Source organism: Heloderma suspectum, chromosome 3 (genome assembly GCF_057233095.1).
Source record: "Heloderma suspectum isolate Gila_16-S chromosome 3, 16-S_ref, whole genome shotgun sequence".
NCBI classification, from domain to species: Eukaryota; Metazoa; Chordata; class Lepidosauria; order Squamata; family Helodermatidae; genus Heloderma; species Heloderma suspectum.
The window spans coordinates 119,527,922-119,552,520 of NC_139460.1; the positions used below are offsets into that span (position 1 = coordinate 119,527,922).

Here is a 24,599-nt window from a genome sequence, read left to right on the forward strand (position 1 = left end):
AAAGATAAAAATAAATGCTTGGATATGGCTTTAAAGGGTGGGGGGAGGAACATGCCCAGAAGTCAATGTTTGCTTTTTAAAAATGAAACGAGACCGAGTTTTAAAAATCTAAAAGAGACAGAGTTGATGGACAAAAACGACAAGGAAATAGAATGGAGAAAGCAGAAGTGAGGGTCGACGTTAAACAACAAACACAGCCTTTTCTGGAGTCTAAAATTGAGATAAACAAACACAGGAATGGCAGTGGCGGAGGGCGGGGGAGAGCGTAGCAGCAACAACTGAGAAAAGCCGTGTTAGTTTGAAAAAATATGGAAAGGAGAGATGAATCTAATCAGATACAAATAACAAACTAGTCAGACGTAGAAGGAAATAGGAGAAGGCGGCTGGAAGAGGTGCTGCAAGACACTGTCCCAGAGGGGATGGAGTATCAAGGAGCGAGGAAACACTCCCAGTACAACCAAGCTGTTCCCTTTTAATTTAAATTTTGAGGAAAGCCTAATGGCAATCATAATCAAATGAACTGAAGGAACAACTCACAGGAATGCACATGCACACACACACACGATCATCTATCCACACCAGCCCTCTCTCCCAAAGACACAGCAAGCGCAATAACCAAACGCAGCATTTCACTGAAGTATATGTACCCCCTTCCTCCACCGCTCTCTCTGATTGGAGACTGCTGGCATTGGTTCTGGCCGAGTGTTCCTATTCGCCAAAGCACAGTCCCTCCTTCTCCTGCGCTCGCCTTCCTGCCTCCCCCTGCCTTCCTGTGTCCGCTCGCCTTCCCCCTCCCTCCTTGTCCTCCTCATACCCCTCTGTGTGAGTGTTCAGATACATTGATTCATTGATACATTTTGGAGACAGCCTGTCTGGACTACTCAGGTGTTAAGTAGAGTGGAGGTGGAGGGGGGGGCACTTGGGGGGGGCACTTTGCCCTGGGGCTCCTCAGTACTGCTCTGACCCACCCCGTATCATGAGGATTTTGGTCCAAATCAGCCCACTTTGCCTTGTTATTTGGGCTTTGTAACGAGGCGGTGCAAAGCCCTACTAATAACTGCCTCCTTTAATGTGGCTGGTCTTGCTACAGTTATCCATGCTCTGATAACCTCTCTGGTAACCTCTTGTTTGGATTGCTGCAATACATATATGTGGGGCTGCCTTTGAAAATGGTCTGGAAACTTCGGCTTGTCCAAAAGCATCCTGATTGTGGAATGCCCTCCTAGGAGAGGCTTGTCTGTTGCCCACTGTGTACACTTTTGGCCACCAAGTAAGGAGGGTTCCCCCTACCCCTCAGGCCTTCTAAAACTTCTTTAAAGGCTTGTGAAGGGTTTAGGAAATGAAAGTTTGCAAGGTCTGTTTGTACTGCTAGAGAATCTTACTGCACTGATTGATTTTATTGATTCTCTGCCACTTAATGTATATTACATATTTGTATGTTTTTAATGGTTTTAAAGTGTATTTTAATATTTTTATTATAAGGCACCCAGAGAACTCTGGTTATGGGGCGGCATATGAATGTCATAGAAGAGAATACATAAACAAATAAAGAAATAGTTTTACTAAACCATGTGCCTGATAATAGATGCTCTACTTATATTCATTGCATATATTCTGTGTTGATATAAGTCAACAATACTTACATCCCCAGTCATATTTGTGATTTCATTCTAAGAAACAAAAATAATTACATGTTTAGTTAGTACTGGTATAAAATGTACTTCCTACTTTCTCAAAGCTCTTGACTTCACAAATTCAGTTGTATACCTTAACAATCAAGGAAGGCAACAATTGCCAGCAACAATTAATAAAATGGGAGGGGTGGGAGTCTGACTTCCTTGTGGGTAGATTTCGTTAGAATTGCATAACATTATAAACAGGATTGGCCTTGGACAGTTTCCTGGTGGAACTCCTACCCTGAGGTCCTGAGCCAGCTGGCTCCTTTTCTTCCAGCTCATCTAGCTTGTTGAATCTTGCTCCCTTGTGTACTTTGCCAGTCTCACAGTATCACTAGTTGCCCACCCCTTTCACTTCTTACCTCTCCTCTTCTTTCCCCTCCTCTCTGTTCTCTTCTTTGACCTTCTTGTCTTTCCTTCATCTCAATGATGTCTCCATAGATTTTCATGGAGAAACATAAAGGCTGCACCCTCAAAAATAGCTGGTGTGGGAGGAAAAGACAACCCCTCTTCAAAGATCTATGGGGCAACAGGGTCCTTGCTTGGGGTTGGGTTTTCTCCCACCAGCCATTTTTGGGTTAGAAGCCTTTATTATATCCTAAGGGAAGTCTTTGGAGGCATGGAATAGCATTAACTTTCTCTCTCTCAGAGAATATGAAATCTGGCAGAATTTCAAAATTGAAAGTTTTTTCTTTGTTTGTTTGTTTGCTATGGCTTTCATTTGTACATCTTCCAGAGGGTAGCCAGGTTAGCCTATTGCAGAAAACAACAACAAACACTTTAAGTGGACTACTGTCCATAAAAACTGAAGCCAGAACAAGGGCTATCAAAAGCAATAAAAGGCTCTTCAACAAACGACAACAACTTTGTCTCTTACCTTTATTTGGTACTTAAAGCAGTAGGGTTTAACATTACGGCTGCTTGGTGGCGGTTTCCATTCTACTGTACAGTTAAACGAGCGTTCAGGACAATTCACAGTGATATTATGTGGTGGGTCAAGCCTTTCTGAAATGAAATTACCAATATTGTAGCTGACAAGTGGAGATCTGTGAAATTTCAATTTCATAGACATTTTGAGTGGCGCCTCTCCCTCCTCACACTCTTCACAAGTGCTGGAGAATTATGTACATTGCTGGGTGTGTGTGGCCAGTCTTATAGCCAGAAACGTTGGAGTGAGGGGTCCTGAGGCTGGGCAGGGTGTGGAAGGCTGAATTGATGCAGGACATTCAGCTCCTAAATACAGTTAGCCAAAATTGCTTTGGAGTTATTTAATTGTATTCAATATTAATAAAATCAAAGGTAATTTTATTAACATTTAAAAATAAGGGCTTACTTCTTTTCAGTTATCTCAATGCATTTACTCTCCTGGGACATTACACTGAGGAGCTGAAGTACTACTTAGTGAACAACTGGGTAGGATACTGTCTGCATGCTCTTCCTTATACCACCACAAGTAAAAGGGCTAACATAGTGGTGGGGAACCTGTGGCCTTCTAGATATTTTTGGACTGCAACTCCCATCAGCCCTAGCCAGCAAAGTGAAAGGTGAGGGATGCTGGGAATTGTAGTCTAACAACATCTAGAGGGCCACATGTTTCCCATCCCTGGGCTAAAAACACTGAAAATTCATAGAAGCCTAGAAAATCTGAGGGGTGTAGAATTTGTGGGTTATTGGGGAAGAAAGGCTTCAGAAGTAAGTGGGTTACTGGGGAAAGGCTTCAGAAGTGGTCCATTCTTGACTGCATTATTTATAATTTATTTCAAGATTTCTATTATCACAAGCAGTAAATTAAAAAAAAAAAAAACTTTTAAAAGCACCACCCTCTCTTTCTTACCATGCTCATAAAGCTGGAGATCAGAAGCAGAGTGCTGAATTGCTTTGCTTGACCCATTCACTCTGAAGTGAACTTTGTTCTGATTGACGGTCACATTAGGAAAATAGCATCCAACATGTCTTCCATGTTCATTATTTATATAATGTGGACACTCTCTCTCTTCTCTCCTGTGTAGGTCAAAGTGTCATTTAAAAACCAATCGACTGCATATTTAAAACCAATTTTTCTCAATTCAAGAAATGAAAATGAATTACCCTAGTGAAAACCTCGTCTTGTAATATTGAAAGTATAGAAAATATTGGGTATCTCGTGGAGCGTTCCTGCCAGCTTCCCAAGTGCAATTCATAGAAGGACCCTTAAAGGTGTATGAGAAAACCACACAGGAGAAATTTTCAGCTCTTGTTCCGTTCATGCCTGGAAAGAAATAAAAGTAAAGCATGGTCATATTTAGCATTTATGTAATGCCCTGAAGTGCTCAGATCATATATGTGTATCAATAAAAGTTTACCAGGGGTGGACCAAACCTTCCAAAGGACTTCAGAAACTATGACCTTTATTTTTAGATCCAGCCTCAAATTGTACCTTAGGTCACCTTTCAAAAGTCTGTAAGACCATACTTTCAAATCTGTGATGTGATGCCTGAAATTAGGATTTCTTTTGAGACAAGGTGGAAGAAAAGGCATGAAGTATAATATGGAGATCAAGTCTGGGAAGTGTTTCAATTTGATCTACAGAGTTTGTCCTTTCATATAATTTCTCTCAATCTCAATCTTTTCCCGATAAACAGTGTTTAATTTGTAGAAAAAGAGATGTTGGTTTTCAAATCTGTCTGGAAACAGCATCCTTTGGATTGGAAGCCTAGGTTTTCCCCAGTCTGTGACGTGGAAGGACTCTCTTGCTGTTGTTCACTGTGAGTTAAATGTGCTCTGTATCTGCTAAGGGGAACTTTTATATATTCTTCATATGTACTAAGGATGAGTCCTAGCATTAAAACAGCCATCAGGGCAAAGCCCAGGCATAAATTATGTCTGCCAAGAAGCAAATTACACTGCATCAGTTCTGGACAACTTCTCTTGACCAATTATCTGTGAAAAAATAACTGTAGAACTGCATTAGAAATCAGGCCCAAGAGCTGTTAGAAATAAATGGTTCAACTGGGAGTGTGTAAAATTTGGCAGCCGCGTTCAATCTGCTTACTGCACTTATTGTGGGAATAATGAGTGCCAACCCCCACATTCGTACTTTGAGCTTAGGAAAGATTATAAGAAACTTCTACACCATAAAAGGAATTAAGCATTCTGAGAATCTTGGCAAATGCTGATAGCTGCACCTGTAACTCGCAGCTGCAAAATATTTTGGCAACTAGTATTGGGAGCTCTAAGCAATAGTAACGGTCGCCCAGAGTGCCCTATCCCAGCTACTGTTTGGGAAAACCATTTCTGTGTTGTTTTTAATGACAGTGGAGCTTCGAATACCCCTCCCTTTTTATCTCCTGATGCTCCTGAATGGCCCCCTGTTGATCCTGCTACCGTGGAGGATTTACTTCTCCAGCTAAAGCTGGGCAAGGCCCCTGGCCCCGATGGTATTGCTCCTGAGCTGATCGAAAGTAACTTCAGTTGGTGGTCTTTGCTGCTGGCCTCCCTATTCTCCTTAATAAACCAATCTGGCATTATCTCAGTAGCTTGGCTGAAAGCCTACATAATTCCAATCTATTAAAAAAGGTCCCAAAGATGATCCATCCAATTATCAGCCCATTACTTTGTTATCGATAGCAGGGAAGGTCTATAATAGTTATTTAGGTCTTAAATTAAAGGCATGGATTAATGAGTATGATTTACTGGGAGAAGAGCAGATTGGCTTTACATCTGGCTGTTCCACCTTTGACCACTGTCTGGTCCTTGCCCATTTGGCTTACAGATACTCTGCCCCTAAAGGTGGTAAACTCTTTGCACCCTTCACTGATTTAAAATCTGTGTTTGATTCTATATCCCACTCACGTCTCTGGAACAAATTGGAACAGTTTTCTATTGACAAAAGACTTCTGTTTTGGATCCAGTCCCCTTACAATGACACCTTTGCTCAGGTTCACTGTAGCCACAAGGCCATTTTACAAATGACATTGCTGCATCCCGTGGAGTCAGACAAGGTTGTGTGCTTGCTCCTATTCTATTTAATTTGTATCTGGTAGTTCTTCCCCATGCCACTACCTTCTCACCTGCCCAAGATGAGTCATACTAAAGTTTTGCTGCTTCTATACATGGACGATGCTGTCTTGATCTCTCAGACTAGGTTGGGCCTTAAGAGACTGTTGTGTGGCTTTGCTGATTACTGTATGGAAAATTCTCTTACAATTAATTATACAAAATCTAAGGTATTAGTTTTTTCTGAATGTAAAGTCAGATTTTCCTGCTTCATCGGGAACTCCAGAATTGAGCAAGTGGACTCTGGGCGTATGGTTTCATGAAACTATTTCTTTGAGAGAGCAGGGGAAGTATGTTATGTTAAGACCAAAGCTAAACAAAACATGGGTGTGATAACCTGCTTCTTTTTTACAAGGGGTGGGCAATTCCTCCCAGCTGCTGTCCAGGTATTTTAGGTCAAAATCATTTTGCAGATTCTCTACAGGTCACCAATTTGGTTCCTGTGTTTTAAATGCTCTCTTGAAGGCATCCAATCATTTTTCAGGGTGTTATTTGGTGTCCCCAACTGTGTTTCTGGAGCTGCCTTGAAGTTAGGGGCTGGACTGAATTATGTAAACTGTCTGGCTTGGATCTATGCTATCTATTTCTGGCTTCGCTGCAGACTGATGCTCCCTATAAACTCCCTGGTATCCAAGATCTTGTCAGATTCCTTTGAATTCCCTTGGTCAAAGGCCATGTTGAGTAAAATAATCTCGGTAGGGCTCTCACCTGCCACGTATCCCTAAATCTAGGGATTTAGCAACTGCTAAATCAATTGTGAAACAGAGGTTGTTGGATATAGATCTACAAGACCTTTGGGGTTCTGCTTGGGGTCCATGTTCCCCTCAGTCCTTAGGTTTACCAGTCTCTTTTTGTAAAGATGGGGTGCCCTATCTGCCCTGGCTAACAATCCCTAAATATAGGAGAGCATTCTCCTTAGCTAGATTTAATGTTCTTCCCTCTAAACGTCTTGATGAGAGATAGAACAAAATTTCATTTCTTAACAAGTGCTGTCCTTGTAATAATACCAAGGTGGAAATTATATGGCATGTTTTATTGTTCTGCAGTTTTTATCAAGGGGCTAGGAACGATCTTTTAAATCCCATTTTACAGTCCTTCCTTGGTCATCCTACTGAATTCTTAATGACCCTATTACTTTAGAGCTCAGACAACTCAATTACCAAGCAAATGGCCAAATTCCTGAATCTGGCCATTTTTATTAGATCCACTATGACTAATTGTTTTCCTAAAGTTAACTGAACATTCTGCTTCATGTATGTAATTTATTTTATCTGTTGGAATGGTCTATTGACTGCAATAAAGATTTGTAGTTTGTTCAAATACCATTCATAATTGCTCTGCTTTTGAAGGAATAGAGATGGAAGGTAAATAAAACAGCAAGAGCCCATGAGGATAGAACGGGGTAGGCAACTTGTGGTCTTCCAGATGTTTTGGCTTACAACTCCCATCAGCTCTAGCCAGCATAGCCAATGGTGAGGGATGATGGGAGTTGTATGCCAAAACATCTGGTGTGCCAGAAGTTGCCCACTGCTAGGACAGAGGAAATGTCCTTCCATGGACTTCACCCACCCTGCCCTCTGTCTGTCTGTCTGTCTGTCTGTCTGTCTATCTGTCATCCATCTTCATTAATTTCATTCATAAAAGACACATATTTATGCCTGTCATTTTCTGCTCCACTAATTAAAATTTGCCCCAATGGAAGATTTTCTTCCAATGCAAATAGCAGGTGCTGTCCCACCCCCATTCTAGATAGGAACTGCAGCAGGGTAAAGGGATAAAGCCCCCTATCCTCCTGCCAGAGTCACAATCCAGATTGGAACCCACACACCTATTATTTGCTTTAAAAATCTTTTCATGCAATTGCTAACTGCATGAATAGCACACCTAGTTTGGCCCCCAAACATTTACTAATCTACCAGTTAAAATCAATTAACAGTTTGCAGCCCTACAGTTTTGTAGCCAATATGTGGCAAGCCAAGGAGCATGGAGAGGCACCCATGCTCATGCTAAATAAAGCATGTTTTTCCAAGCCAGAAAGAACGGCCCCAATGTGAAGGACCATCACTGTATGCCAATGGCCCCACAAATTGGTCCACTTGCTCACATCACTGCTCACCATGCACATGCATTAAATATATCCAGCAGATTTAACAGTGCAGTCCTGTCCTCAATTTTCATCCACTAGTTAGGAATAGGATTACACCAAAATTCCCCTGCACCAGGGGAGTCCAAGGATAGATTCATGTAGGAGATTTATGCAATTACATTATACTGGTGGAACTGCTATGGCTGATATGACACTGCCAGCGAAGGAGGCAAAATGGATGGAATTGGGGTGGGGGGAAGAAGAAGCAGGGCTTGGTTGGATCAGAGGTCAGTACAGGGATAACCTAGACACAGTAGTACGTGCGCTGGTAACTTCCCGATTAGACTATTGCAATGCACTTTACGTGGGGCTGCCCTTCAAGGTGACTCGGAAGTTGCAGCTAGTGCAAAATGCAGCAGCTAGACTGCTGACCGGAACACCTCATAAAAACCATATAACACTGGTTTTAAAGGAATTGCACTGGCTGCCAATGCACTTCCGGTCGGAATTCAAGGTTTTGAATTTAAAGCCCTAAGTGGCTTGGGACCTTGATATTTGAGGGAGCGCCTCTCCCTATATATGCCTGCCTGAGAACTGAGATCTGTTGGAGGGGCCCTCCTCTGCGTCCCACCAGTACGAGACATACACTATGGTGGGACATGGGAGAGGGCCTTCTCTGCTGTGGCACCCCAGTTGTGGAATGCCCTCCCCTTGGAGGCCTGATTGGTGCAGACATTGGTCTCATTTCGGCACCAAGTAAAAACGTGGCTTTTTACCAAAGCCTTTGAGGGCTAAATGCATTCCCTAGCACATTGTTTTAACTGTTTTATTGTTTTAGATTTTAGCTGATTTTTAGCTTGTTTAATAGTTTAATATGTTTTTAGATGTTACATTATTTATTGTTTTATATTGTTTACATTGATTTTATCTGTTTGCCGCCCTGAGATCTTAATGATATAGGGCAGGATAGAAATGTTTTAAATAAAATAATAATAATACTAAAAATATCTCAGCATTATGTTACACCTGCGAAAGAGGTGGCGTGAATTAAAATACTTCCGGTAGAAGCAATGGAGATCCTAGATGGTCCCACTATTTCCTCCACGATAGTCATAATAGAGTATAGGATTTTGATGCTGCAATCATGGCACACAAACAGCAGTATATAACCTCCAGCCATGGAATAACCCATGCTACGTATCAAGCCATGTGACACAAGGCTATATTACTCTGTCGCCATGTGTAGAGAACTTAAAGCCAAATTAGATGTTCAGTTGAGAGGGATCTACCCTTAAATGCAGCCTAAAAATCATTATAAATAAATCAGGTAAATAAAAATGGATATATAGCACGCAGCTCTATGTCTCCCCCCCCCCTTAATTAATTACAGGTGCTGACAGGGACAGGGGCAGGAATCTTACTTGGAACGCCTTGCGAGGTGAGGGGAGGCTTATCTCTTTTCTCTCCACGGTATGAAACTCTCTTGCCTTAGAACACTTGGATAAAGAGTCCCCACTGACAACAGTAATAGCTTAGGATGCTGATTAAGACCCTCTCTTCCCCCAATAAAGTCCTGATTCCATCCATTTCTTCCCCTTGCATCCACAGTTTAATTCTAGCATAGCTGTTATGCGCAAGCATAACACAACACCATTACAACTGTGGCACAGTGCCAGTGTGTCCACACTGTGCCGCTATCTCTTCAGGAGCCACTGGTGTAAGAGGATTGGTACCGATCCCAATCTCATCCAGCAGACAAAAACCCATGAATACCATTACAGCGTAAAAGATCTTGAAAATACATACATACCCTCTTCATGCAAAGAAGCAACATCTAATATGGAGTACAACACAATCAGCCAACTCATGTGAGCAAATCCTAGAGTGGTTACCATGTTGCTATTCTTTTCTTTAGAAATAGACGGGAATAAATCCTAAAATGAAAGAGAGGATAAATTTTATTTAGTTATTTGTGTGTGTGTGTGTGTGTGTGGGGGGGTAAAACTCCTTCTGAATTTCTAATTTTTATGAAGGGTTTTCTTTCTTTTTAATACTTTTATACTGTTACCTAAATACATACAAAGCATGGTTTTGTGCCAGGTAATACCGATGATTTTTTAGAATGCTGCTGCTGCTGCTGTTGTCCTTAATGTCTTCTCATTTCTGAACAGTAAGACAGAAACATAGGAAACTGCTTTATACTGAGTAGGCTGTTGGTCCACCTAGCCTAGCCCAGTATTGTCAACACTGACTGGCAGCGGCTCTCCAGGGTTTCAAGCAGATGTTTTTCCAGTCCTACCTGGAGATCTAGGGATTGAACCAGGAAACGTTTGCATGGAAAGCATGTGCTCTATCACTGAGTTACAACCCCTCCTCAGATAGAACGCACCCTTTGTTTTGTGCAATAAAATGTTGTTTGCATTGACCTACTGTATGTATGTGTCAGTTGAGGCTGGTGGGCCTGATTTTGGTGGGGCTGTAAATCCAGTCTGGGTTTCAGTCAGAACCAGCCAGAACTCTAAAGGAGCTATACAAGGTGCTGAACCCTGTCCCCAAAATAGGTCCATCACCTTGGATAGCTCCATTAGAGTTCTAGCTGGTTCTGACTGAAACCCAGAATGCATGCACAGCCCCACCGAAATCGGAGCCACCAGCCTCCACTGGTGTGTGCGTGCATTGGGTGGGGAGTGCGTTGGGAGCTAGTGTTGCTCTAATCAGTCAAAATGGTGATCTCATAGTGGAGAGGTATGAATGGTTATACTCAGATAATTTGATGATCAATAAACCATATCCCTAGCATCCAGCTGCCATTTAAACTGCACTATGCCCTATTGTCTGTGTTAACAGCTATGTACCATTAAAAGGGCACTGCCAGGAAAAGAAGATGTCAGCCCTTTAAAATGCTTGCCCTGTAAGATTGCCATTTGCCACCTTTTCCTGCAGTGCCTTTGGACATTTAATGCTGCATGGCTGTAAAAAAGTAAAACAAGCAACTAGAAGACTTGGAGACTGGGGAGCATGTCTACCAAACCTGTATGATATCTTCCCAGTTCCTGGGGTGCTAAGGCTGCAAAAGGAGGCAGTTTAAGCATGACACCAGCTGTATAACATGGGCAAGGCTTTTCAACATGCCCAGATCACAATTTTACCTGGCTTGCAAGATAACTTTCAGTAGTGAACCCAAACTACAATTTCTAGAGTGCTTCGGGAGAACTAGTTAAACTAGTATCAACCTGATAAATGTTGATAATGTAGACATGTTAGAAGACAGCACATATGTGGGGGAGAGCATGTAGAGAACCTCAGTGTTTCAATATTTTGTACCCATCTATACTGCTTCTTAAATAACATTTATTTACATCCCCTGCTACAGCCCCAGTGTTTTGCTTAGTTGTTCATCTTTCTCGACTTCCTGTTCTTCTTTTCACCCTTAGTCACACTGCTTCTTAGCATTCACTGTTTTTCCTTCTCCACATCTGCTGACTAAAGAAGACATGATGTTTGGGGCTGTGTACATCGAAAGGTGTGCCATTGGTATATGATTCTCATAGCCACCTAATGCTCTACAAGAGGGGTGGGCAACTTTTTTCTGTTGAAGGTCACATTCCCTCACGGGTTATCTGTCTGGGGTTGCATGCTAGAACTGAACAGGGCCAGAGCCAAAAGTGGATGGGTCCCCCTTTTTCTCTTTCTGCTACTCTCTTTTCTTTCTCTTTGTGGCACCCTGTTTTTTCTCTCTCTTTCTTCCTTCCCCTGCAGTGGACTGCGTGGGAAGGGAAAGATGGCTCTTGCCAGATGTCTGAATTGATTGCACGCAGAGAGCTTTTGAAACAGGGCCACAGGTTGCCCACCCCTGCTGTACAATGTCCTTTTGGGAAATAAAGACTAATCGATTAACAGACTAACAGATAAAATTGGCTTTGGAGCTGGAGCTGGCCTACCAGCCACTGGTAACAAAGCTCTCAGCATTGGTGTTATGGCCCGTTTTGTGAGATGGGAGACAAATGGCAGAGCATGAATTTGTGACAATGTGCATTCATGCTCAACAGTTCCCAGGCCACCGATTGGCCAACCCTGGTATAATAAGGTATAGAAATAGAAATCCTGTTCATTGAAAATGCCTGGTTACTCAGGTTTTGGATATTCCTTGAATATATGTGGATATATTTGTCACATGCTCCTTTTGCACCCTGATCCTACTACTCCCATTTCCAGCACAAGCAAGGTTCCACTGGTCTACTTCTGGACATCACTTCCTTCTGATCCCAGATGCTCTGCAGTTCAAGGTAGCTCATCTAGGCCTTTATCAGCCTGGCCTTTATTCCCTGTAGAATTACACCAGTTCCAGGCAAAACCCAGCACTCTTCAGAAGGCTTGGGATGAATTAGAACAAGAACATTACTTCTATGAGGTTTGTGACACCACCAAAATTAATGTCTATCTCAGTTTCTCACACCGTAAGCTCAACAGCACCCCAAGTCTATTTACAGTAGAATGAAGAGAATTTTAATTATGATTAAGACAAGTGGGACAAGGGAAGGCGGCAAAGACTAATACCTCATCCATGGTGAAGAACTCAGATACAAACACAAGCTTCCATTTATCATGTCACCTTTTACAACACACAGCAGACAAACACAGAAAACATAAACACATAGGAACTCTCTCAGAAATACACACACACGCACACACACACTACAGAAAGAGACACAGACTGATTCACTGGCTGTGTTCAGATGTCACTTTAAGCCATGGTGGCTTAATAAGCTACTCACAGTAGCTTATTTTTTAAATAGTCCACGATGCCCTGCCACATGAGCAGGCTAACAAGCTACTGTGACTGTGAGTAGCTTATTAAGCTAATGTGTGTAATCTGAGTCACACGCCCCCCGCCCCCTGTCCTGCTGCAGTCCTCTTGCCCGAGTAGTGGCGCTGTTTCACCCATTGACAAAGTACAGGGGCTTAATTCAGCGGTTCCAGCATTACCCCGACAAAGGGGTGGTGGCTCTAAAGTGCTGGAAGCGTGCAGGATCAGGACAAAACTTCATACACAGCCTCCCCTAGTCAAGAGGCACCTGATGCTCCATCAAAACCCTGCACCATTACTCACAAAGCAGCAAAAATCCCAGGTGCACCCAAAAGGGGGTGGCAGCATCCCTCCCCAAACATTGTTGAGATAGATGCCTTTAAGTGCTCTCAGTTGCGCATTTCATCCCACAGAGAATGCCCACAAAGAATAGAGCGGCGGCAGCAATCTGAAGCGCACTTGCCACTGACTCTATAGGTGAGCCAATTAATCCATGGTGCCCGACAGACGACACGATAACCCACCATGGTTTAAATAACCCATTCTGCAGACCATTGAGTTATCAGAGTGGGTTCTTTTGGCCAAATAACCCACCATGGATTTAAAAATACCTGACAGATGACATGATAACTCACAATGGGTTAAATAAATCACCATCACTTATTTAACCCATCGTGGGTTATCATGTCATCTGAACCCGGCCACTATGTCAGTTATTTTTTAGAGACCATGGGGAGGGAGTTACGTCCTGAAGACTGAGAAGTTTAATGAGTATAACTCAGTAAAATGAGTATAGCTCATTAAAAATGAAGAATTTGAAAGAGACATTCACCTGCTTCTCATTTCCCCCAGCGATATGCTCCATGATCATCAACTCAAAGAAACTGCATTAAGAGTGGAACTCTATCCATGTCTACTCAGAAATAAGTATCATTGAGGTCAATGGGGCTCATTCCCAGGTAAGTGTGTATAGAACTGCAGCACAATCCTATACATGTCTGCCTAGAAAAAAAGGCCCATTGTGCTCAGTAAGACTCTCGAGTAAGTGTCTAAGCGTGCATAACATTGCAGCCTAAGGGTGCAATCCTATGCATGTTTAGAGAGTTTATTTATTATTATTTATTTGCAATATTTATATGCCGCTCTACATTAGAAGATTTTGGTGCGGTGAACAACATAGTAAAAGAATAAAACAACAGGTTAAAAGAGTTAAACATTTTTTAAGAAAGACAAGCCCCAACAAAGTGGAATTAATAAACCATGGCTGGTCATGCAAGGAAGGCCTCTTGGAATAACGTCTTCAGGAGGCGCCGGAAGGAACACAATGTTGGTGCCTCCCTGACCTCTAAAGGCAGGGAATTCCACAGGAAGGGGGCCACCACACTGAAGGTTCTTTTCCTGGTGGACTCCAACTGGCCATGGGTCCATGTGGAGCCACCAGGAACAAGCCCTCTGATGACCTCAGTGACTGGGCAGGTTGGTAAGGAAGGAGACGCTCTCTCAGGTATACTGGTCCCAAGTTGTTTAGGGCTTTGTACACTAGTACTAATACCTTAAAACTGGCCTGGTAGCAAGTAAGCAGCCAGTCCCTCAGCAAAGGAGTTACACGCTGAGAAGGGGCAGCTCCCGACAACAGCTGAGATGCTGCATTCTGCACCAGCTCCAGCTTCTGGACCAGCCTTAAGGGCAGCCCCACATAGAGCACACATTGCAGTAGGGATGTACGAAAGGCACCTACCTTTCATGGATTATGTTGATGGTGGGGCGGGGAGCCGCTCCGTCCCTCCCCCCAGAATCCTGGCCGGCTGGCTGTGCTCCGCAGGGATTCTGTGGAGCTGCCGGCCGGCTCCGCCAGCAGCCGGACATCTGGCCGCTGGCTAGCAGGGATGCAAATGGCGGTGGCCGTAGCTGCCGCCATTTGTGTCCCTGCAGTCAGCTGTGATAGGCTATCTAAATGTTTACGTAGCCTATCACGGCTGACTTAAAACAACAACAACAACAACAACGCATGTACGCAAATGGCGGCGGCCACGGCTGCCGCCATTTGTGTTCCTTATTTTGGCATGTCTTAGTCTACGTCAAGATTTACGTAGACTAAGACGGCGAAAATAAGGAGAACGCAAATAGTGTAGCGGACGCTACGCTATTTGCGTTCCCCTTATTTTCACCGTCTTAGTCTACGTAAATCTTGATGTAGACTAAGACGTGCCAAAATAAGGAACGCAAATGGCGGCAGCCGTGGCCGCCGCCATTTGCGTACGCGCGTTGTGTGTGTGTTTTTTAAAGTCAGCCGTGATAGGCTACGTAAACATTTATGTAGCCTATCACGTTTTTCTAAAAAAAAACTTAGCCGTGATAGGCTACGTAAATCTTTACGTAGCCTATCATGTTTTTTTTTTTTTAAACTGGAATTGGCGGCGGTGGCAGCCGGTCAGAAGACCGGCCGCCGCCGCTGCCGCACCGCCGCTGGAGCTGCCACCGGAGCCGCCGCCGCCAGGAAGATCTGCCCCAGGTAAGTCTTGTCCGGGGGGGCAGGGGGGGCAGACCGTTCCGCCACTGATTTCGGGGGGGTGAATGCGCTGGCATTCGACCTCCCTGAGATCTGTGGCGGAATTCTCTGACATCCCTACATTGCAGTAATCCAGTCCTGAGGTTACTAATGCCTGTACCACCATGGTCAAGCTAATCCTGTCTAGGAGAGGCCGTAGCCGGAGAACCGGCCGAGGCTGGTAAATGGCACTCCGAGCCTCTGCGACCACTTGGGCCTCCAGCAACAATGATGGATCTAGCAGTACCCCCAGACTACAGACCTGATCTTTCTGAGGGAGTGCAACCCCATCCAGAACAGGCAATGAGCCTGTCTCCCGGACCCAGGAACCACTCACCCACAGGGCTTCCGTCTTTCCAGGATTCAGCTTCAGTTTACTGGCCCTCATCCAGCCCATCACTGAGTCTAGGCACTGATTCAGGACTTGCACAGCCTCTCCTGATTCAGATGTCACAGGGAGATAGAGCTGTGTGTCATCAGCATACTGATGGCATTTAGCTCCAAATCCCCTAATGACCGCTCCCAGCAGCTTCATATAGATATTAAACAACATTGGGGACAAGATGGTACCCTGCAGCACCCCATAGCTCAATTGCCAAGGGGCCGAGGAATAGTCACCCAATGTTACTGTCTGAAATCAGCCCTGTAGGTAGGATTGGAACCATTGTAACACAGTGCCTCCAATACCCATCCCACGAAGTTGATCCAGGAGGATACTATGGTCGATGGTATCAAAAGCCGATGAGATATCAAGCAGAATTAGCAGGGTTGCACTCCCTTTGTCCCTCTCTTAATAAAGGTCATCCATCAGGGTGACCAAGGCTGATTCAGTCCCAGATTGAAATGGGTCTAGATAATCAGTATCCTCCAAGAGTGCCTGCAGTTGGTCCGCCACGACCCTCTCAAGTACCTTCCCTAGAAAAGGGGTATTTGTGACTGGGTGGTAGTTAATACCATTGGGTCCAGAGTGGGCTTCTTCAGGAGTGGTCACACTACTGCCTCCTTAAGGACAGCAGGGACCACCCCTTCCCATAAGGAAGCATTTATCACTCCCTGGACCCACCCAGTCGTACCCCCTCGGCTAGCTTTTATTAGCCAGAAGGGACAGAGATCAAGAGGGCACATGGTCAGTCGCATTATTGCAAGCATCTTGTCCACATCATCAGGCCATAACAACTGGAACTGATCCCACAAAATCGAGCAGATGGTGGCATCAGACACCTCAACTGGTACTGCACTAACAACAGCATCAAGGTCACTGTGGAGACAAGCGATTTTGTCCTCAAAGTGCGATGCAAAAAAGGTCACAGCGGGTCCTTGATGGGGCCAGGGCTCCATTTACTGGGGAAGATGTTAACAACCGCTGGACCACCCGGAAGAGCTTTGCTGGATGGCTACTTTAGGACGCAATGGAGGCGGCAAAATAAACCTTCTTTGCTGCCCTCACTGCCATGCAGTAGGCATGACTATGCACTCTAGAGTGTGCTCGGTCGTCTTCACTTTGAGTCTTCTGGCATTTGTGCTCTAGCTAGGGATGTCAGAGAATTCTGCCACGGATCTCAGTGAAGCCGAATGCCAGTGCATTTGGCCCCCCGAAATCCATGGCAGAACAAAGCCCCCTGCCCCCCCACCACGCAAAAGGTGCATGAAACGAACCACTTACCTGGTGCCATTTGCGCTGCTTTGCGAATGGTGGCCACGTCTGCGGCCGCCATTCACTTCCCCATTTAGGCCGTGATAGGCTACGTAAATACTTACGTAGCCTATCACGTAGCCACCACCATTTGCGTTCCTGTTTTTTTGCCATGATAGGCTACATAAATATTTACGTAGCCTATCACAGCAAAAAAAGGGAACGCAGATGGTGGCCACCATAGCCGCCGCCATTTGTGTTCCTGTTTTATTTGCCATGATAGGCTACGTAAATATTTACGTAGCCTATCACGGCCAAAAACATGAACACAAATGGCGGTCGCTGTAGCCGCTTCCATTTGTGTCCGCAGGCTCCAGACGCCTGCAAATGCCCATGGCCGGTGGCTCTGCAGAGTTGCCGTGGAGCGGAGCTGGCTGGGTTAGGATTTCGGGGGGAAGTGCGGAGCGCCTCCCCCCCACCGCAAATCACCCCTGCAAAAAGGTAAGTGACTTTCATACATCCCTACCTCTAGCCAACGTCCAACCTGTTTCATACAGTAAGTTGCTGTATAGTTCCTAACTTCACCCCACCTCCACAACTACGTTTCCCTAAAAAATACCTCAGCACACCAGAAGAGTGGATACAAATGCTGAACTAAACTGTAGGGAAGTCATACACTGGGTCCCTAATGTGGGACCCACCATTGTTCCTGCAGTTACCACCCTTGGCACTCACCAGGCTTTCTACCCCTGCTGTTTAACAAAGTTAACTGGGTGGCTGGCATGGTGTAAAGCAAAGCACAGCCTCCCTGTGGGCCCCAGAGGCATTCTTAGAAAATAAAAATGGTGGGCAGCTACAGCCTAGCACTTCATTTTGAAGCTCCCCCGGCCTCCCAGAAAAACGAAGGAGGTGATGGGGGTGACAGGGATCATCCTGGGGATCATAAATGGTGTGATGGGATCAAGGTAATGTTTTCCCATGCTGTGTACATATGTCTATTGGTGTGTGAAATATGTGTGTATGATGTGTGAGTTTTGCCTGGGTGTTTCTGAGTATGTCAGTGTGTCATGAGGGTGTTTTGCCTGTGTGTATGTGTGTGTGACCTGGTTTGCATGACATACAGTGGGTTGTCTTGTTTGTTTCAGGGTGGCTTGTTTTGACATCCGAACCCAACCCGGATGATTCAGAGTGGTTTGTTAACCACACGCAGGCCACACCCTGGGAACCCATGGCTTGATGTTGGATTGTTCAGGGTGGGTTGTTTTCAGAGTGGCTTATGCATGGCTTGGTGGAAAGGGTTTCAGAGCCACCTGGCTAGAGCAACAAAAATCCCAATCGCTCTTTGTGATCTTGCTACTGTCACTTCCTGGCTCCATCTTCCCTCCTGCCCCTCCTCTGATACATTGTTGCCTCCCTAGACAGTGACCATTCATAATTGCTTTTGAAGGAATAGAGACGGAAGGTAAATAAACAGCAACAGCCCATGTGGATAGAATGGGGTAGGCAACTTGTGGTCTTCTAGATGTTTTGGCCTATAACTCCCATCAGCCTTAGCCAGCATAGCCAATGGTGAGGGATGACAGGAGTTGTATGCCAAAACATCTGGAATGCCAGAAGTTGCCCACTGCTAGGACAGAGGAAACGTCCTTCCATGGACTTCACCCACCCTGCCCTCTGTCCATCCATCCATCCATCCATCCATCCATCCATCCCTATCTATCTATCTATCTATCTATCTATCTATCTATCTATCTATCATCATCCATCTAAGCTAGCAGTAGCCACAGCAGTCCACACTGCCACCGCTCCCATGTTAGAAGCTATGGTGGCCATGTTGGGGAAGATTTTACAGCACTGACCTGGAACTGCCCCCTAACAGAAGCTTAGGATTTGGAGGACAGTGTCCTACCCGGACCTGAGGAGGACGAATATGGTGTGTTGATCCAGCACATTACAGTAATCATACAGGATTGGCAGTTATCAGAGGCAGAGAAAAGGACTATGTCAACAGAAAGCTTGAGAGGGCCTGCTATGGATGTTCTACACTCTGGTGACAGTTGATCTGTACATAGGCACATTTAGATGCTTTGGAGCACATATCTGGGAGTATGAAGAGTGCTGAGGACCTGCTGTGTAAACTTCACACTACTATGCAAAAGGAGGGAAAGAAGCTTTCTTTTTTCACCAGTTAGAGAAAATCCTACAGCAATTGGTCCAAAAGGTGGTATGATACCAGAAGAGATGGAGAAAGAGAGGTTGCCCAAGTACTGATGGGGTTTCTGTATAATGAACTGTTGTTTGTAAATATTTGCATGGGAGAGTAGTGAGAAAAGCCTCCAACATTCTCCCAACTAATGAAAGAAATTGAAGAGGAAGACGAGAAGCAGGCTATTGAAAGAGGCTTGCAGAAAACAGATAAAGACCCAGCAGATCCATATCATTTTCTCCAGCAGCAACCAGGGCAAAATGAGCCCCCTTCTAAGCCTGAAGAACTGGTGGATGTGTTCCAAGGTGTGGGAAAAACAGCAATTTAAAGGTCCAAAAGGGAACCCAAAGAGAGGCATTGGAGAGACCAAGAGCCACCCCAACTCTTTCTCCTTTCCTAGGAATATTTAAAGGAATACTTAGGAAGCAATCCTGTCATCCCAACAAGGTTGGCCAAGGGGACATTGGATGCTACAGGCCTCCCTTTCTGGCTATGGAGAGGGAGGTCAGCTGCTGAAGGTTTTCTCTGGATGGTGGTGGAGCTTCTCAGCAGTGGGGCTAAGATTGGGGTGGCTAAGAATCTGCAGGTTACTAGCATCCCTTGTTACCCTCAAACAAAACCAGAAACTATTCCAGCCCAACAACTGGTGTAGTTAGTGTATTCCCACTGGAGGAAATGGGAGGGGGAAGAGCAAGAAAAAGTGTGTACCACCCATCTCTTGTCCCCATGATCCCGCAGGATTACTAGCACAACAACTATCATTACATTTAGGGAGGATTCTGACTGAGAGGCATTGAGTCACAATCCCACAGATGGTAGCTTTGTCCCATTGGCTCCTCAGCTAAGCACATGCTTCAAATGTCATGATCCAGCAACACCCAGAATGGCGTAGACAAGGCAGTGCCTGTGGGCATCAATGCAGCCCCAGACACCTTTCCTGACACCTGCCAAGGTACCCTACTCCTCCTTTTTTAAAAAAAAAATTAACGCATTTTCTTACCAGCAGCTGGGATTGCTGTGAAATTGGTTTCTGCTGGTGCTGAAAACTGTGGGTTCAAAGGGGTTGTTTAGTGTGTTGTGGCCCCACCTCTCCTCTGCCTGGTACTTGGTCTTTGGAGCACGTTTCTTGTCCTTTGCCATGCCTCCCATGGCAGCCATTTTGTGGTGATGCCTAGTACAGTTTCTGAAATCGCCAAAGGGGCCCATGGCCCAAAAAGGTTGCCTACCCTGAACTAGAAAACGGGCATTGCTCTACTTCAGATCACCTGCTTCTCCAGTAGGATTGCTCTGTTGATGTTTAAGGCTGAAATCTGATGCTCATTTGCCTGGGAGTAGGCCCCATGGAATTCAATGGGACTTACTTCTGTGTAGAAACATATAAGATTATAGCGTAAGAGGCATTGCGAAGAGTATTGTAGGAGAATGAAGCTTTTGGAAACTCTCCTGCATTATGTATGTGCAAACATTGCAACTGATGAATTTAAATGAATACCAGACTTCTTAGTCAATAACATCACCACAGACAATTCAGTATTTCTTTAGCATTGTCCTGTTCTGTGAGCCTGATCTATCAAATAGACAGTTAATAATCAGGTACACATTCCAAGGTTTCCACTTATTACAAATATGGCAAAACACACACACCCACCCACACCCACACACAATACAGTGGTTGTTACATTATGTGAGTCACAATACTGTTACACTATCTTCTGAATCTGAAACCATGCACAAGTACAACATTATACAAAACTACATAAAACTATGTATGTATTCACACACACACACACACACACACACCCACCCCAGTGCAACTGCAATAAATATCCACACTGGGGAAAATACATCCTCAGGACTAAGAAGCAAAGCCCTTCGTAACTGGCAAATGGTCTGACCCCAAAATGCCTACCAATGAGCATCAGTGTCTCCCCAAACTCCATTAGGAACTGGTTATAATGCACAGAACTACTCGTACTCTTTCCACTCCTTGAAACCTCTGTATCTAATGTGAGCGCCAGCTCAGATGCCGTTAGAGCTGGCTGATAAGCAGAATAAACTGAAGGGTTTACTTGTGTGAGCAGAGCTGTATTGGAAAAGCTACTCACGGCAGAGCATAGTGGCTTTTCCCCTTGAGCAGTGTTCAAGGGAAACCCAGAAATAACCTTTCCAACAAGAAAGTGCTGCAATCTTAACAAATGAGCTGTTTAACAACCTTTGCAACCCAAGAGGGAAGGGGGTGGAAGGGGAGCATGGAGCCTGGGATGGCAGGGATATTTAGACTGGCAGAACAGGCAGAAGGACCTGCTTTGGTCTATTAAAGGATTTTGGAGGGCAAGTGATAGCAGGTGGAAACTAGGGAGCTTCAGTTTACATGGGGAATGGTTGGGAGTGGCAAACTATTTCTTAGGGCTCTGGTGGTGGAGACAAGTGATTGTTCCTGTGATACAAGATGTAAGTGTAGTAAGATGTGGAATGGTAGCAGATTGGGATTGGGTGGTATGGGAGCACAGTAACTACTAGTCCTACTGTTTACCCCTCCCCCCTTAAAATGGGTGATATTTTGGGAAATATTGTGTATGTGGCCCCTGGATATCTGCTGGGTGGGGAGTTCTCCTTACCTCATCCTCTTATCTGGGCTCACGGATAAGTGAAATTGCAGCAGTGTAGTTGGTGAAGTGTGTTTCCCCTATGAAATTAGGTTTATATATGTGTTTCTCATAAGGAGTGTTGCTTCAGTCTTTCAGGGCTTCCTTCCTTCTGAGAACTTTCACTTCCAATTCCAGTGAATATGGACAAATAAAGAAGTGGTGCTCTTTCTGGTGTCTTCCTTCTGTTCTTCATTTAATGGTGCATGAAGAATAACGCATTACCATAAATAAGCCCACTGAAGAAATACATCCCCTAAAAATGTCCTAGTCAGAAATATCCTGTTGTTCCAATATATCTCTTGGTATATGAAACCCCCCTGAGACAACAATAGAGAGGAAGTTACAGCAGTCGCCACAGTGCATCTTTTTTTTAAATATGGAACCAATTAACTAGGGAGGTGGTGGGCTCTCCCACATTGGAGGCATTCAAGACGAGGCTGGACAGCCATCTGTCAGGGATGATCTGACTTGGATTCCTGCATTGAGCAGGGGGTTAGACTTGATGGCCTTGCAGGCCCCTTCCAACCCTACTATTCTATGATTCTATCAGCTCTCCCTCACTCTATACCTTGTTGCCATAAGAACTAGTGTTATTACTAAGGTGCGGAAATGTCTTATGTAAGATCTTTAAGACTCTGAGAGGCCCAGGGTCTGAATGTTGATTTAAGGACCTCCCCCTCCTTCTTTTCTCAGAGTGTACTGTATGGGGCTACCATGCATAGCCAGCTAGATTTCAATCACTCAAGGGGGTAGGAACCTCCCTGAGCTTTCTTTTCATTCCCAGAGCCAATCTTTTGTTTTGACCCATCCTGGGTCCAGCCTCTGAGCCATCATGTCTTTTGTATCCTTTGTTTTGAACCCTATAACTTGAGATGAGATAATGAACAAAGCATGAGCACATTGTAATTCTCTGAATTCCACCTCAAAGCTCATTCTGACTCATGCCTGTACTAGATCCAGAGCTTTTCTGTGTGTGTACAAAAACTCATGTGTACTTTGTGTGCATTTTTCCAAATGCATGTATAAATTATGCACATTTTTTAAATGTACGTATTTTCTCCCATTGTTTAAACCATGCTTGTTCACGTTTTTCAAAATGATGCATTCCTTCATGCATTTCATATACTTCATTTTGGTCTGGAAATCACATTGCAAACTCAGAAATGTATGGACTCTGACCACAGATTGTGTTTAGGACTGTGTTTAGTTCTGGGATGTGTGAACTGGGTAAATCCTTGTAAAAAACAAACTGAAATTAATTTCTCATACATCCCTACCTATAACTGCCCTCGTATTTGTACAGTAGTTGTTCTTTCTTTCTGTTTGGGCTCCCTCATGCTTGCAGGTCTATGCTCTAGGAACAACCCAGGTTCCAACTGGCTTCTAATATCATTCCTTTTGATCCTTTCCTAGCATGATTCTCCATGAGCACCTGAGACTCTTTGGTCACAGAGGCTTCCAATCGCCTGCCTTGCCATTTCCATAGCCACCTTCCACTCCTTGTTTTGCAAACACTACTTTCTCCAATTTTTGTTTATCTTTATGTTCAGTCTGTTAGACTGGTATACTATGGGGCTGGTACACCAACCAATCCAGTTTTCTCTCGTAATGCACATGCCTTTTGTGCACTGAGAGAAAAATACTTAAAACTACATTTATACTTCTGAACTTAATGTCTGTTTGAGCTAACGTCCCCATTTTAGAAGTAGCTATTCCCCATTTTGTTGGAGAGAAGTGTACAAATATGCTGTGTACACACCACACCTCTGGTAAAGGTCTCCTTAGAGTTGTGTTTGTCATTACATGTGAACACAGGCAAGCTGAGATGCGCATACGAACAAGGATGAGTGGCAGCATCCCCCAAAGGCGTATTTCTGATGCAAACTAGAACACAAATTTTGTGTTCTCTACTATACCTGTCTTCCTTGATAGGAGATGACAGGCACTAAAGGAAGAAAAAATCCAACTCTGATAGGTCTCTATCAGGATCAGAACTCAAACCCTTTTACCTCCCTGGAGGAAGAGAGAGAACCTCCTTGGAGGAAAGGCCCCAGAAGGCCTGGAACCCAACTACTCACCCCCCTTCCTGTTTCTTCTGTGGGAGAAGACAGGTACAGGTACAGAGAATCAGGATATACCAAAGGATTTAGAGCACAGGAGCTGAGGACAGCCAGCCTACTCAGAAATAAATGGAACTGGTGTACATGAACGGTAGGTGAAAAACTGAATGTGCAAAGTGCAGTATAACTCACTTACCCACTTTTTGCCTAAGACATCTGTTCAAACTTTGCACCATAGACTCTTATGATACTGTAGTTTGAATTATTAGCACATTGCGGGCCAAAAGGTTACTATAGCTGAGCTGGACAAGAACAATGTTACTTGTTATGTTACAATGTTACAATGTTCAATAACTGAACTTTAAAACTAGGCCTGCAACATTTTATCAATTAATCAGTTAGATAATTTGATTTTCAAAACTTATAATCAACTAAAAAGACATTTCTTTTTTTGAATATATTTTTATTTATTTTATCTTTATAAATGAAATAAACAATACCAAAATTACCAACCACCTGGTCAATACTACAGTTTCCCAACAATACAATATTCTGATGAGGACACCACAATAACAAAGAGAGAAGGAAAAAGAAAAGGAAAAGGAAAAGGGAGGAGAAAAGGAAGTGAAGAAAAAAGAAGATTCTTTCCCCTTCCCTCCCCCCCCTCCCTCCCCCTTAAAGAATTAAGTTTAAACTCCAATACCCCCCGGCCTCTGATGCCATTCTATTTTAAAAACTATATCTATAACCTTAACAATCTTACAGTTTAAAAAACAACCTTACATTTCAATACCATATCATCAATCTTATATCAAAGAAACAGGTCTACAATTCATTCCCAGAAGCCTATATTAATAATTCCAGGATTATCTCCCCAGAGCTTTACCAACGCAAAAAGCT

At 44.1% G+C, this 24,599-nt stretch overlaps 1 protein-coding gene across 2 annotated transcripts in view; it reads right to left on the reverse strand.

The window, feature by feature from the left end:
- LOC146350127 (granulocyte-macrophage colony-stimulating factor receptor subunit alpha-like) overlaps nucleotides 1-21,699 on the reverse strand; it is a 41,219-nt gene extending 19,520 nt beyond the window's left edge. Inside the window, exons 1-6 of one of the 2 annotated variants that reach the window (XM_084844292.1) lie at nucleotides 21,610-21,699; nucleotides 9,608-9,731; nucleotides 3,765-3,924; nucleotides 3,511-3,677; nucleotides 2,554-2,681; nucleotides 1,644-1,670 (exon numbers count right to left, since the gene is read on the reverse strand). In XM_084844292.1, the coding sequence (XP_084700418.1) occupies nucleotides 1,644-1,670; nucleotides 2,554-2,681; nucleotides 3,511-3,677; nucleotides 3,765-3,924; nucleotides 9,608-9,692 (567 nt within the window). In that variant the 5' untranslated portion in view covers nucleotides 9,693-9,731; nucleotides 21,610-21,699. The remainder of the gene's footprint in view (nucleotides 1-1,643; nucleotides 1,671-2,553; nucleotides 2,682-3,510; nucleotides 3,678-3,764; nucleotides 3,925-9,607; nucleotides 9,732-21,609) is intronic. The other variant, XM_084844293.1, reaches the window with a different exon arrangement.
- Nucleotides 21,700-24,599: the final 2,900 nt, after the last annotated feature.